Below are 16,303 nucleotides of genomic sequence, written 5' to 3' on the forward strand. Positions count from 1 at the left end.
ATTAGGCAGATGGCCAAAGTTCCGCCAGAGGCAAAATTCCACATGGCATCCTCTCCAACAACAAGGGCCACAGACTGCGGACAGAGCAATGCTCCCAGCCGGGGGTCTACAGATCTCTGCCGACCAAGACGTGGCCACCTGGGACACAAGAAATTCTGCACACAAAGGCACAGCATAAAGACTTAGCATGGAGGTAAATGAACAGGGTGGCCTAACACAACAACTGCCTAACTGCCCACATGCAAATAATACTTTCCTAAGAAAACTCTGGCCTAATTAGGGGACTAGAGAGGGTAACTAAACAGAAGTGGCTCAATTACCTGAAAGATATGCCTTTCATCTTCAATTTTTCCTTCAAGTCATGCCAGGTGCATTAACACCTTTCTATTCAGACAACAGGGGTGCCATCTTAAAATAACAAGACTCTCTTCTCTACTCCACTCAGCCGCCACAAGCAATTTCCCTGGATTAACCGGCGGGTTTCTCTGGTGGCTTTGAGTGCTGAAGAAAGTGATTTATTTTCCTGCGTCTAATCAGAAGGACGTGTATTAAAGCACAATAAGTAACTGCAGTTGGCTGAGGTCCAGCATTGTTTACAGCTAAAAGGTCCTTGAGCTAGCAAATGAATTAGCCTGCCAGTGGGTGGTTTTTGGAATTCCAACAGGTTACAACAACAGCGGCTTTTGTCAAAGATATGAAGTTATCAGACAAGCGCAGCTATTTGCCAATCTTTGTTTTTCAGGAGTTGAAAAAGTAATCCAATTGATTTTAAGCGAGGAAAATGCTAGCATGGACAGCCATATTGTTTTAACAGATTATAGGGGCCACTGATTTAATGCAATTACGAGGGAAATAATTTGATGTGTTTCAGAGTGGTTACCGTGTTTTGATAAAGACAGAGGTTGGATTAAATGCACAAGCCTGAAACTCTAATGAGAAATCGAGTGGAACGTGGCATTCTGTGAAAGCAGACACTTGCTCCAGTTTCACCACGTTGCCACCTAGATAGTCCCGCGTGTGGAGTAAATAGTAAAGTAACACCAGAATTCACCCACATAGGAACAAAATAAACTCTTAAAATGCTACGTCTGCCCAACCTAAACAGGGACGGGTGGACGGAAAGTTTGGAAACGGCTGTAGACTCACTGAACACCAATCGGTTTGTCACGGTGAGAGGCGAGGGAAAGGGTTAACCTGAGAGTGCCTCATGGGACAAACGAACGATGCCAGCGCGTGATCCCCTGCTCCAGCCAGCGCTTTGATAGAGTGCTTTCTCTAAACTCCACAGACGAGAGCAATTACTGTAAGAGAAGCATGATTATAGGTCTGCCATATCCATACAGGCCTGGCATTTTGCTGTTTTACATGCCGGGGGTTTCAAAAGAAGAAAGACAGAGGACAGTATAAAGCAGAGGGGGAAAGAGAGAGAAGTCCATGGGGAACAAATATCAATATTGCAGGATGCATTTCAGCTTAAAGCAGCTAGAGCCATCACTCTGGCAGGATGGAATGTCTAGGGCCTGCTCTGCGACCGTTAGCATGTGAAATTGGGTAGACTTAAAACCCCCTAAACAAGGGGATCAACACGCATTCGTCAAGCTGTGCCGCCTGCCAGCGCATGCAATCTCCGTAGAGCGCTCCGGTCCTTCCGAACGCACTCCGCCACGCTTCCTACCTTCAACAGTGACAAACAGCCCCTTCGTAGACTGTCACCAGGCTTTAATTTCACTCTTAAAAGCTTCTCCCCCACCTCTCCGCATGATCCACAAACTTTGTATTATTCAACCGCTGGCCCCTAATCCTCCCGAGCTAACAGAGGGAAAAATTAGCTTTTGTTAAGTGGTGATTTCTCCTGCTAAATGGCAACACCCTTTTGTGGGAAGTATTCCAGGCTTGAGAGGCTTCATTAGAAGGTTTGGATTTAAACCGGCGAGATGGACTAATTCCCTCAGACGCGCCGTGTCAAAAAGCCTGAACGGCCCAGGAGAATGTGCAAATGCTGGGAGGAACCTGCACTAACCTGGTAATCCCATCCTGTCCACTGCTTTCTACACCCGCCCCATTGTTTGCGGCGCCAATCCACTTTTGCCAAAGCGGCTTTAGAGGGAGGTATACAGGGACTGCCATCTAGGCCTGCTTAGACCCAGCCTGAGGGGCTTACAATACACTCTCGTCCCCAGCATCTCCCCCGCTTTACAAATTCAAATCTTCATGGAGACTAGTTCACAAAACAAACACTGTCAGTTTGATGGAGCCTCTGTAACGATATGCAAAAGGCGAGCCGGGAAGGTGCTCAGTTTTCCTGAATAGCGCTGCAGCTTTCAAACCTGCAGGAGGAGGACTGGGCTAAACAAATGAAGATAAATACAAAATACCACCCTATTCGTATTTGGTTTTGAGAAGTGCCTTCAACTCTAAAATCTTAAGAGGATTTAAAAGCAGTTGGTTACCTTGAATAATTCTGCATGAGCCATGCAGGAGAAATCTGTGTGCTGTATACATCTCTGCTGACAAATAAAAGAAACGGAAAAATAAATAAAACAAAGGCCAGCGTGAGGGCGAAAGCCACCAGCGTGTGCACAGAGCCTTGCCAGCGCTCACAGTCCAAATTAGTGACAAGTTTATTCCCCGCCTGTGGTCGGGAGAGACTACAATCCTGCCATACAACAGCCACAAAGTGGCACAGGGACTGTTTGATGTCTTCATGTGGGATATAGTAACCTCTTAAAGCTTGTACACAGTCCAAAACACACAAGATTACACTCTCACAATTACAGTAGGAGGGAATTGTTTACTTCTTTACAGATCGCAGGGAAGTCTGTTAGTCCCTCATCTGTGAAAAAAAAAAAATGATAAACTGCAAATTATTTGGGAGTGAATTGGGGCAGCAGAAAGAATGCTGAACTCAAATTGAACATGTGAGGAAGTAAAATTAAAATATACTGAAATAAATTTAAATAAGTGGACAAACTTTGAACATTGGCTAATACTGGTTCATATTTGTTTAAGATGCTTTATTACATTGAATAAATAAAATTTGTGGGCCAATGTGAAAGTATATATATATATATATATATATATATATATATATATATATATATATAAAACAAATCCTGGACTTAATTTAATTACATTTCAGTACATTCCTCTTCCAGTCATTCCAATTCAACTTCCTGTGGGGTGTGGTCAATTCAAATTCCAACACACAAATTGAAAGACTCAGCTTTTTTCCTAATAGTGTATGATTTTCTAAATACTTTTTATTATTATTCAAGTTTATCATACAATTACCGATCATCCTCCTCCTCAAAGAAATCACTTGCTCTGATGTTTAAGGTCTCATTTGATGCATGTACTATGAGCTTTGGATGATTGACTGGCTCTGATTACATTGCCCTTGAGGGTTTAGCGGCATTGTAAGTTTCTCTCTGCCATTATCACAACACTGATGGCACACATGGCAGCATTTAGAGAGCGCCAGGCTTCAGGTATGCCAGAGCCGTCACACACTCTGTGCACTGCAGCATAGCGCTCATATGCTGAGCGTCTGTTGGCTCACAACACATCTCTTTGTTTTGGAACCAGCCCCAGAATCCTCATGCTGGTAAAAGTTGTGTTTAATTCTGTCGCTATATCATAATGACAAGGAGACCACCGGTTTCTGAAATAGAAAAGGAGAGAAATAAACTCACATATAGACTTCTTAGTCTTGCTAGTAAGGGGGATTCACTCATACACATACACACACACACACACACATTGCCGTGTGATGCCTTTGCCAAACCACAAGCAAGGGGCCAAAATTCCATAGGCAAATGCTTGAACCCAGCAGGGCTTTGACAAAGAGAAAAGAAAAATCAGTGGAAAGGTAACATTAGTGAAAAGTGTACAAATTGATATGCTTAAATTAAGGCAAATCCCTAAGGACTGTATAAATGGAGCTCATTACAAAGGTAAAATACTCAGTTATTTAAAAAAAGAACACACAAGCTAATAATAAGCCACAGCATTTAGAAACATTTTATCAGGTTTGCAAGGAGGAAAAGAGATCACAAGCTGACGCTAAGTAAACTAAGAAGAGAAAGCAAAATGTAAACCTGCTACTTAATTGCATACTAGCAATAAGACAGATTAAACCAATCAGGTGAGAGACTAAAAAGGTTGGAGGCGGGAACAGGAAGATCTGGAACAAAATGAAAATTAAGAAGGTAAACGATCCTATTTATGGTTCTATACTCCCAACGTCCTCCATTCAGATGGTAAAGACACCGAATCCCTCTATTGCAGAGAACAGTCTGCTTGTTTAGAAATAAATAGGCCAAACAATAGATTTGAAATGCCTGTCTGCAGTTGAGGGGCTGTTTTCTTCTGCTTGCTTTATGACGTTAGAAAGCCATTTAAATGACTGCTCTTTTTCTTAGACCAATTACAGGAGATATCTGAGACAACAGCAAGAGAACGATGCAATAAAGAGGCCCGCACAAACACACAAATGTGCCATCTCCTCTTTCTCTCCGGTACATCCGACGCCATCTCCTCCTGACCCCCCCTAAAACACAAATACTCAAACACACACACACACACACAAATCTCCACATCCACAAGCACCACCGCCACCAATCACAGCCCTGACGCCAGGACATCAATTCTCGCAAGTCGCAGAAAATTACCATGCATGAATGCAAAAAAGCCTGATCAGGAGTAATTAACACGGCTTCATATGCAAATTTTATTAATGCAGAACTACAAAGTCATTATGCAAATGCAACTTTCGTCAAGCCTCTTGACAAATATTCAGAGCTCCAGCCAAAGAACAGGTTTTTTCTCTCTCGGTCTCTCTCTCTCTCTCTCCCTCAGACTCTGTACTTTTTTCCAAGGCACAGAGAATGTATACCAAAGTATGTTAAGTTATTTTGAACTTGGGAAATCTTTTTTTTATATTCTTATGGAAGTTTAAACCTTAGCAGTAAGGCGATGATGGCCAGGCATCCGCAATTAAAAAGCTGGCTCTTGGTAATGACTGTTTGGCTTTGGAGCGAGGTAATGAACCTGTAATTCTGGGGGAAGCGTGGGGGGGGGGGGGGGCTGCGGATATGAATATGCATGAGGCTCACTGCCTTTGATGATTAAAGAAAATTTTAATATTTAAATGAGTGCATGCAAAGTGATTAACTGAAAAAAGCAACGAGGCAAAAATCTGAAAAGGATTTCAAGATGCTGAGAAGAACATGGATGCAGCTTTCCTTTTTTATGGTCTATTAATGACTAAAACTGTTTTCTCTCGTTCTTTCTCTCTCTCTCTCTCTCTCTCTCATTTTCAGCTTCTCACTCCTCCTGGCTTTTCCTGTTCTTGCCGCTGCTGGACATGACCCAAATGCAAGGATTTGGAAGGCATTTCAAAAGCTAAGTAAAGGTAGCACTTTGCTGAAATTTGAAGTAGTGGATTAAACACACAGGAGGGAAGAAATTAAAGTCTGGTTCACCAAAGGGAACGGCTTTAGCAGCAAGTAAGGCCATGTCATAACTATTGAAGATGGTTTGACGAGCCGCAGAGGGCCACGCAATCAACTGTCGATTAAGAGAGATATTGCTAAAAACAGACACTCTACTTTATTTGACTGCCATGAAACTAATAGCTCTAAACATATACATCTAATCTTTTTTCCAAGCATGATTATGTGTTGCAGTAATGTAAAAATTGTAATTATTTCAAATGCAAATGTGCATATGTAGCATGTTAAGTCAGTAAACAAACTATTCATGCAAATTAGAATGGTGATCTTAAGTGTTAATACGTTTAAAAGGTGCAATGTATATCTAGTCCAGGAAAACATGACAAAAAAAAATCCCTGTTTGTTTGCTTGCGCCTCAATGCAACATTCAAAGTATTATCCAGGCTGCAAATTTAAAATGCACATACAGTATGGGGGTAAAAAACACAAATTCTGCACAACCAGACAAAAATGGCCAATTTTCACTTTAAAATGGCCGCTTTGTCTGACTTCAGGCTTTTTCAAATAACAAAGTGAATAAAACAAGAAGACCAACAAGAAAACTGTATCTGAGGCAACATATTAAATCAAACATTTATCTGTGCACACTGTTTCAGGCATAGCCTCTGCACCAGGGCAGACTGTCCTCCTGCCAAGCCTTTGTGAATCTTAATTGAAAAAATGACATGTGTGTCATATTATGGAAGCATGTTTTCGATATCTCTGCGCCTGTGTTGTGTCATTATTTATTGAAGAGCCCTCCCAGTGTCTATGTTGATTCTAAGAGAGGGACATGTACTCTCAATTGAGATGTTCTGCGCAGTGAGGGAAGATCTAAATATCAGTTTATTCTGGACTGTGCATGTTCATCTCTGCTGGGCAGAAAACAAGAAAAATATACCATCTTCTGATGTACTCAAAATTCAGTCTGCTTTACAACAACGTTAAACATCTAATGGGCAGCGCATGTTCTCTCAATTCCCCTCTGTAAATATTGAATTTAGACATTACATCAGAGAAAAGTGAACTGTACATGCAAGATAGACTAAACCATGAAACCTACATAGTCAACCTAAGATGAAATCTAAATAAATGCTAACACTCGAAACAAAGCACATCGTGCACAGTTACAAAGCTGGCAAACCATGCTGGCACCACACCACTGCAAGTGAAACTCTGAAACAAATCTTTCTGGGCAAAATCTCAAAAATAGGTAGGAAGTGAGGGCAGGTAACAGGAACCGGCTGGCCGGGCTCAGTATCACTAAAGCCAGGACCGGATCGTTCTCAAGAGCATTAAAAGCTCTGAGATGAGAGATACACCACAATCTCGCTATTGAGAGACAATAACCAGGGGTGCACAATTTTTTGAGCCTGGAGATTTGGACTAGTCCTCACACGGCACCACCAAATATAACTGTAAAAACGACATTTATTGCAATTTATTTAGTTTTGTTATATATACATATATATATATATATATATATATATATATATATATATATATATATAAGTGCACCCCTGACAATAACCACATTTTGTCACTCAGTACACTGCTAATATTTTACAGTGCGCTTCATAAATAGAATTTAATCAATTTGCATATTTGAATAATTAAAGATGTACTCTGTATTTTCTTATGTTGTGCTGTACAGCATTGTGCTAAAGTTTTCAGTAACCAAAGCAGAAATGTGCATAGACAGCCATGATTAATTTATTAGTGTCTAGTAAAATAATGTAATAATGTGATAGTATTTAGCTGGTCATGTGATCCCAACATGGTGGCACCCTTAATGCTATTGATAAGATTTGGGTCTGTTTTACACATATTTCCTATTAATTCAAGCACTATTCATTCCTTTACACTTTAAAATTTTAAATGAAAAAAAAACAAAGATCACATTTAATTACCATTCACAATGAATCTGTGACCATCAAATATGCTGATACTGAGCATGTCAGGCCCCGCGCATCAAGCGTTTTGACTCCTGATGAATCGATTTGCATAACACCTACAAACGGTTTTGGCACTTGACTCGAGACGGCATTAATGGCAGGTGTGGGCTCCGAAGCGACAGGGGCCCAGCAGTGTGATCACTCTCAAGGAGAGGCAGGGTGAGAGAGGAAAGTGTTTGAGGTAAATTTCTTTATAAATATAGCATGTCTCATGAAATATTCACCGCGACGGTCTGGTGAGCCAAGGGTCAGAAATAACTCCCCCTGTCGCAGCACTTGTTAGACGTGTAAAACTGTGTGAGTGTGCTTGGATGGTGTGAGTGGAGAGAAATTGAAAGAGAGAGAGAGAGAGAATGAAACGTTGACAGAAATGGGTCCATGATGGCATAAGACATGTCCACCATCTCACCACATGGCCAGCTGGTGTTCCTATGGTGATAGAATGCGAGCTAACTGATGCAGCCTGCTGTGAGCTTTTAGATTGAGCACTAATGCAATTGTATGGCATTTTTAAGTCACTTTTTAATAACAGCATCACTAATATATTTATGTTTATTCCTTCCTCAATACTGATAGCCCTAAGTATTAAACTTCAATTAACTGCTTAATTGCTTAACATGCATTAATATTCAAATAACAAATCGAATGAATGAATGAATTCAACAAAAATGAATAAATCGAATGATCTAAAATACTTGTTTTAGATTATTTGAGACTTTGGTTGTTGTTGTTTTTTGGAAACTTTATATTTTTAATACTGAGAAAGAGTAACAATGAAAGAATATTTTTTTTAAAAAAGGTCATGTTAACACAGTACTGCAACCACATATATCTGGACAAATCAAAACCCTTAAGGAAATGTTTGCTTTCTATTTGACACTCTGATTTTCAGACTGATATTTAAGCCAACCTCAAATGCAACATTGGTTTGGAATGGTACATGGCAACATCACCACACATGCACACCAAGAAGAGCCTGATTACAACCAACACCAAACACTCAGAGAAATAAGCCTTTATTTACCCTCTTTATTTACACCACATCTGAATCGGCTTTCTTGAAAAACTTAAACACAACCATCCCTGTTGGATGCTATAGAACACAAGCAAACAGAGCTTGACACAATCTTCTTTCCTTCCACCGTCACACATGCATATTTAAAGCGTACAAATTTTGCATCTGATCACTTACAACTCATAAAGTCAGTAACTGCTAATTCAAAAGCAGATTTTGAGAATTAAACATCAGTAGGCAAAATAAAAGAGATGGAGAGGAAGCTCACATTTCCAGAAGGATGTTGATTATTCCAGCTGTATTTAGATATGAATATGTAATAACTTGACCAGAGCCTGCCTTCCAAAAAACCCTATTCTAAGATTGTATGCATAATATTATGCCATAATCCTTTTGTTTCAGGTTCATGAGATCATATTAATTATGTCTCTTTAATTAAGGCATCCTCACAGCGGACATTCTCAGCACAATGCACCGTGGTTCATAGCGCCTCTATTTGAGATCTATAATTGAATAACAAGTACCATTAAATGCCTGGCCAGCTTCAGCAGGCTTAGCCATCTAGATGCATTAAGGGGTGGTAAATGTCTTATTTATTTGTTTATTTATGTATGTATTTCACATTTGGACTGCTTAATGGTGCAGGGTGGCAACAGCCAGCTATGTCGGCCATCTCAGGGCCCTATTTTTCAGTGCCACTGAACTGTTTTAACCTAGCTGTGTGACACGAGAGGGGCTCTAGTGGCTCGTGCACGCAAACCAAGCCCTCCCAATGCCCCCAGCAGCAGCTCCTATCGCCTGAGGGTATGCAGAATGTCATATTTTATTTAATTAGGGCTATTAAATATAATTAAATTCCACTGAAACTTAAGATGGCTAAGTGGCAATACAATACGGCGCCGAGCGTGCCTGTGTCCTGCTGATATTTATGCGAGAAATATTGAATTCAACCCTCAAGTGGTTCCTCTTCGATGGCTGTCCCGTATTGTCATAGATAACGTTGACTTTTTCATACACACTAATAAAGAAAAAGCCACTGGGAGAATCAGCGCTAAAAGCAATTTCAGTAATCAGAATACTTTATCACAAGGTCTTTTTCGACTGATTACAGGGTTTCCGGAGCAAGGCACACAATGTTTAGTTATCATCACAGAGTCTCTAGAGAACAGTTACGTATATGTGACTTAATGAAGTTGCCGTTTAGTACCTTCACTCAGCCAAATACCAAGAATCACTTGGATGATTTTCCTCCTAAAGGCCCGTAATGTACGCAAGATATGAGCCGTGATATTGGGAACGTTAACTCCAGGAAGGAAGGCCAGAAATTATGCTCTTCCTGTCGGACTTTCTGTGAATCACATGTGAGAGTCCAAGAAGAGAGGTCTGATGTGATGGAGGATGACGCGTGGGAATGAAGCGCTGGAGTTTAAGACCTGTCACAACATTGCTCGCATGTCAAGGTTACTCAGACGGTTTAATGAAAAGATCAAAATGCACTCTGGCCTAAATAAAAAAGATGTGAGGGTCTGGAAGAGCAGGGAACTCGGCCTGAACAGAGTTAGCTTTTGGAATCGTATGGATAGATTCAGAAGTGGCCTTCCTCATCAACATCTCTCTCTTTCTCTCTCCCGCATTCTCATGCTTTCTCTCATTTCTCCACTTGAAGCTGGCAGATGGATAGATCATAGAAAAAAAAACAAATTCATGAAAAATGATCTGTGCTTTGCCGAGCAAGAGTACCACTGCCATTTTAAAGGCGGCATGGCTGAGTGTTTTTTTTTTTTTTTTTTTGCGTGTCATTTTCTGTTTCACGTCGAGAACAAATGGAACGGGAAAGGTTTAGCATAAAAGAATACTTTAACCTGCTGGGAGGCAATTATGAATACAAGGCAGCCTGTGAGTGTTTAGCTGCATGCTCAAGCTGACATTCAAGCGTCTTAATCACTTTCAGAGGATGTTTCATCTGCCGTTATACTCTTCTCTCCGAACTGCCTCCCTTCTCCAGTACTGAATTAATGAAAGGTGTAAAATTTACTCTTGCTAACTGCAATATGATTTACAAAGCCAAATGTTCACCTTTCATATGCCATTTTTCAAATTCTGAAGTTTAAATGACATCAAAACTACTTTTCAGTGTGGACCTTTTCACAAATTAAGAGAGATTTTGTAATTTTAGATGGCAATGACTGAATTAAAATTAATTGGATAATCTAATACTATCACATTTTTTCATCCACAATAAAAGTAACATGAATAGTGTCCTTCCTTTTTATCCTTGAAAATACAAGCTAATGTTTTAACATGTACAAAAATAGAAATTTAACTAGAAAAACAATTGATTATATTCTGAATAAGTAATTTACAGTTTTGCTTCAAAAAAAATTTTTTTTTCTCTCCAAAAGATAAAAAAAGAGATGCAAACACCCATGGGAAATTGACTCAAACTATAATAATTATATAATACATTCAAACTATTAGAGTTATATTTGTATGTGTGTGTGTGTGTCTTTGTTTTTGAACCTTGACCTAAAGTTTGTGTGTGTGTGTGTGTGTGTGTGTGTGGTTAGCAAAGTGCACGCTTACCAGTCAGTCTTTAAAAAAAAGGAAACATCAACGACGAGCTGTAGCGGAACAGTTTGCACGTAACTGTGTGGACGTTTGCATCATATTTCACAACTGACGCCAAAACTCTCTCGGTGCGATCAGCCAGCCAGTCAGTCTGGGAGTGAAGTCTGCCTGCATCATGTGAGGTACTGAGTAATTTAGCAGCGGCCTCATTATTACAGACATTTAAATACACGAGGCATTGTGGTGGCACAGAATAAATTGTCTCTGATGCCGCGGGTAACTTTCGCAAATAAGGATTGTGAGGCATTAAAAAACGACGTTATTAAAAACCGAGGCAGTGTCATAAGCCGCTCCCCTACGTTTCCCCCGGTAACTTTGTCCAACCTAGAATATTATTTTATGAGACCCATTTCCCAAGATCCCTCCAGGTTCTTTGTGAAGGACTTGACTGCGCTGTTTTGTAAGATAACTGGGAGAGTTCTCTCCCTACAGCTGGACTAAACTAAACAGCCTCTTTACCCCTATTCAATAGGAAACTCTCTTTTAATCCGACTCTATTTCTTTCTTCCTTTCTTTCCTCTCTCCCTCTTTTTTTTTTTTGAGCATTTGAATTTTAATGAGCTTTTCACCTTTTAAGCAGATGGCTCAGGCTGGATTTCTCCATGAAAGTAGGGTGAGTTCTCCGTCACGTCTTGCACAATTTGTTTCAACTACCAGAGTCCTTCAGGGGGTTTTAGGGCTTTGAGTCAGTAATGTGATGTTTCACTTTGCACGGCGTAGGCTCCCCTAATGAAATCAGCTGAAGGAAAAACAATCTCTCTTGAGGCTCGCAGATGAGCGGTATCACAATCACTACAGGACGCCCAGAGTCCTACTGAGGTAAATGAGTGCGTGTCTCCCTTTGTCTGCAACTCTGCAGGCTCTAAGTGTACGTTTGCGCACATCAGTTTTAGAAAACACACTGGCACGAGAGAACGTGTGAGTTCATTAGTGTCAGCTTCGTATGCCTGCTCAAAACTTTTCCGGAGAGAGTTTGACCTACCTGCCAGGCCACTTTCTTGCTTGGGGCAAATTCCTTTTGGAGGCGTCCACAGTCTCTCGTCCTCTTCTTCAGGTGTCACCTGGATTCCAATTTCGACCGGTTCCACCACTTTTCTCAGCTCTGCGCGGGGCGGCGAGGGGCTATTGCGATCCGCCATCTTGTCGTAGCAGCCGTGGCCGGTTGTCAGACCCTGGCATTGCTTTTTCTTGTGCTCAATGAAGAGCAGAATGTCCCCCAGGGGAAAGGTTAGTTGGCATTGGCCACAGGTGAGGAGGTCATGGTCGCCCAGGCCCGGAGGCAGATGCCCTGGCATGCTGGGATCCAGCAGCGGGTGAGGGTGAGAGTGGAGATCAGCCACGGCCAGTCCCGCATCCACATGCTCAGCTTCCGCTGTGGGGCAAAGCAAAAGAAAGAAGCGTTCTGAGATTCTGACAAATGCTCCATCTAAGCACAAATAAACAGTGCATATTAGTCCAAACAAATTAAAAAGAAAAAAAAAAAGATTTAAACTTAATAACTTCTCTGCTACTGAAATTAGTTTATTTTTTGCTGATGTAACCCAGGCCATGTGGGTGAGGAGATATATTATCCAATAATATCACAGCATAATGTGCTTAACCCGATTTCAGATCCTGATAATTACAATGAAGTACCAGCTTAGATTATTTTCCACATAATATTCAGTTTCACTCTGAAATATGTCACTTCATGCATTTAGATTCATTCAGATACATCAGCAAGGGAATTTGAAAATAAATAAATAAATACTAGCACCTAGGTAAAATTGTTATTTAATAAGTAAATATTATTTCCGTCGGTGTTTCACTCCGGAATACGTCACTGAATCTGTATCTATCTATTCTTTTTTTATCTTCTCTATCCTGTCTTCTTACACAAATTAATTTAAAAATCATAGCATTTACAAGGGAAACAGAAAAAGAAGATTTGGTGGAAAAATGCTTAACCAATAATATCATAGCACAACATAAATTACCCTCACTCAATCAAAAACAAAATCAAGTCTCACTCTAAATTATTTCCTGCTTAATATTCTGTTTCACTCGTAAATGCACTAGTCACTATATGCAAATTGAATGCATAAACAAACACTGATTCATCTTTAGCTCATAATTTGCCACTGTATGCATCCCTAACCGCCTTCACACACAAATTGATAAAAAAATTTTTTTAATTAAATAAAAAATTATAAAATAAAAAACACACACCGGTACATCAGTAAGGGGATTTGAAATAAAATCCAAATGCTGTGGAACTTGAGACATAATCACACATTTTCTGAAAGTTCAGGGTCAGGTCATTTAGCATTTCATTATTTGGCAGCTTGTTAAAATAAAGGAAATGAATGCTGGGGCCCGTTTAAGCATTCACCTACGTCCCATGACAGTCCCACTAAACTTCGAGAGCAGAAAATAAAGGCAGACTTAAATTTAATCATCTCAGCGGCCACACACGAGGCCCTTCGCTCCAGTTCGGCGTGTTCTGTCCTGTAACCAGCCAACTCTTGATAAACATCCATATGTGAGGCCGAGACCCAGCAGCAAGACACTGTTATTAATATACAATACAGTATTTGTGAGGTTGAGAATGAGACCGCCAGACCTGAAACAGAAAGTCTGAAGGGAGAAGAAAAAAAAGCAAGAAGGAAGGAGGGAGGGCTCCATTTTTGGCTGTGAGAGATATTTGCACAGCCATGAGAGCAAGAGGCCCTGCAGATCTTCTGGTTGATTCTGTCACCTAGATAAACAGCGCGGAGCGGCGGGCTCTCAAACCACAGAGTACGCCGGACAACCTCGGTCCCTCTGCCTCCATTTTGAAATTTCAGCCTCACCTTTCAGCATGTGGCCACAATTGGCCCTTTGTAGCCCAATGCCGGGTGCAAGAGCAGTTTTATCAAAGACAGTAGAGGCCCTTGACAAAGCCCCCTCGGGACCCTCTGACAGACAGCTCTGTTGATGTTACATTTGACAGCTTATCCTTGCGCCATACTAATCATAAGATCTAGACAAACACCTCTCTGACTGCCACTTTACACTCTTCAGCTTCCTGTCACTGCTTTCATGCTCTCTCTACTCAACACGCTGCATGATTTGGGTGAAAGCAGGAAAAAAAGAAGAAAAACACTACCATAGCAACACTTAGAGCCTCACAGTGAGCAGGTGCGGATTTTTGAAGTGCACATAAATCTGGGAGGAGAATGAAGGGAGGAATTCTCAAATTGTCAGAGCCTAAAGGACAAATGTGGGATGTTTTTTAAAGAAACAACAACCCTGCGGAACAACACAAATTAGAATTCCTCACATTTTTTAAATTTGTCCTGTGCACTTTACATGCTTTGCACCAATATGAGGCCCGAAACCCTCTTTGAGAAACGCAGTGAGAAGAGACAGACGGCGATAGAGACAAAGATGGAGGAACGGACCACGCTGCTCACACAACACAGGTAGCCCTGTTTACATCTCCCAGAGGAACCGGCTAACCACTAATTTTCGATGATAAATGACGAGCAGCCTGCGCATCCATCTGCAATTTGTCCACGATCCAAATTATGAATGCGGACAGATTTGTAATGTCAAGCTTAGAATGCAGCTTTGAAAATGAAACCGCTAAACCCCCTCTTATCTTTATTTCAGACGATGCACACTACATTAGAGCGGTGTTAGATGTGCATCCTGTTTAACAACAGCATCTAAAGACCTTGCAATCGTATTAAGAAAGCATTTTGATTAAATAAAGCACTACAATATATATATATATATATATATATATATATATATATATATATATATATATATATATATATATATAATTACATCTGCACACACATGGCACTGTTTTCAGATTTTGCACTATATTGAATGAAATAACTGAAGATGACTAAGGTACTGTAGTTGAACCCCCCTCAAATCCAGCCCTCCTGACTCAGACATATAGGAGTGGAGCACATACCCCCTTCAGGCAATAACAGGCCATCTGTGCATTAAATTAGCTTGCATGTAAATAAAGAGAAAGGCCTGTAACCTATGCAATACACTGCATTAAAAAACAAATACTTTAAATTATTTCAAATAAATAATTTTGTTACTTAAATTTTAATATTCATTTATTTTGAATCACACAATTTATTTATTTTATTTTATTTTATTTTTTTTTGGGGGGGGGGGGTTAATCATAAATGATTTTCAATCAATAATATTGCATTTAGTTTATAAGAAGAATTAATAAGAAAGTAATAAGAATAAATTATTATTCTTTTTGTTGTTGTGAGATGTGAGAAGCTTTTGTCAGGAGGTTACATATCCAATGTCACAATTTACTAAAAAAAAAAAATATTTTTTTTTACATAATAGTGTTCCTTTTTTTAATTTAAAGCTTTAAAAAATATGATTTAAATAAATATTTTTATATGAGGACTTTGTGACTCATCTGTAGATTTCTCTATCGCTGTGGAAGGTCTCACAACAAAAACTATTTTACATATATCTGTAACTGTACTTGCACCTGTGAGCACATGCACAAAAAAGCATATGCATATGAACCAATAAATGAAGATTGCTTGCAGGCATGTACATGAGCGATATGCGTGCACGTTTGTGTGTCACGCATTTGTGCATCCTGGGAAGCTGCACCAGCAGAGATGCGCACACACGCATGCATACACAAACAAACACTACTGCAGGAAGAGGTAATTTTCAAATGATTTACAAGTTCAAGAAGACAACAGCTACCACAGAGCATATTTTTGACATTTGTATTAGACTCAGATAAACAGCTATAAATCATCAAACATGTAATAAGTTATACAATAAAAAAACAGTAGTTATAAGCTGTTATAAGCTCTCTAACAGGAGGTTAGGGTGAGATTGCAGCCTCTCGGTACAGTGGGAGAGAATTTGAGGTGCGCTAGTGGAAAGCGTTAGTTTAATGTGTCATAGGTCTAGCGCAGACCTGAATCAAAGTGACAGCTGAAGAAAAAACCCAGAGTGGTAAAGAACGTGCACAGCTGAATTTTTTTTCTCTCTCCCTCTGTCCCCTTCTTTTTCTCTGTCTGTGCCAACCACAGGAAACACGCTGCTTGCAAGCAATGCCGCTAGTACGCACTTCAAAAGAAGGGACCCCCGTACGCATAAACACACACACACACCAGGTGTTGTAATCATGTAAACATACGGCAGAGTCTTGGATTTGCCTATAGAGTCTGAACTAATCCATA

General features: G+C 40.2%; 1 protein-coding gene across 2 annotated transcripts in view; it reads right to left on the reverse strand.

Annotated features, from left to right (window-relative positions):
- The window catches only part of bcl11ba (BCL11 transcription factor B a), a 48,627-nt gene that overhangs the window by 23,397 nt on the left and 8,927 nt on the right, over nucleotides 1-16,303 (reverse strand). For both annotated transcript variants that reach the window (XM_052580731.1, XM_052580730.1), the window contains exon 2: nucleotides 12,069-12,462. In XM_052580731.1, the coding sequence (XP_052436691.1) occupies nucleotides 12,069-12,462 (394 nt within the window). The remainder of the gene's footprint in view (nucleotides 1-12,068; nucleotides 12,463-16,303) is intronic.

The sequence above is a fragment of the Carassius gibelio genome, chromosome B17 (genome assembly GCF_023724105.1).
Source record: "Carassius gibelio isolate Cgi1373 ecotype wild population from Czech Republic chromosome B17, carGib1.2-hapl.c, whole genome shotgun sequence".
Taxonomy (NCBI): Eukaryota; Metazoa; Chordata; class Actinopteri; order Cypriniformes; family Cyprinidae; genus Carassius; species Carassius gibelio.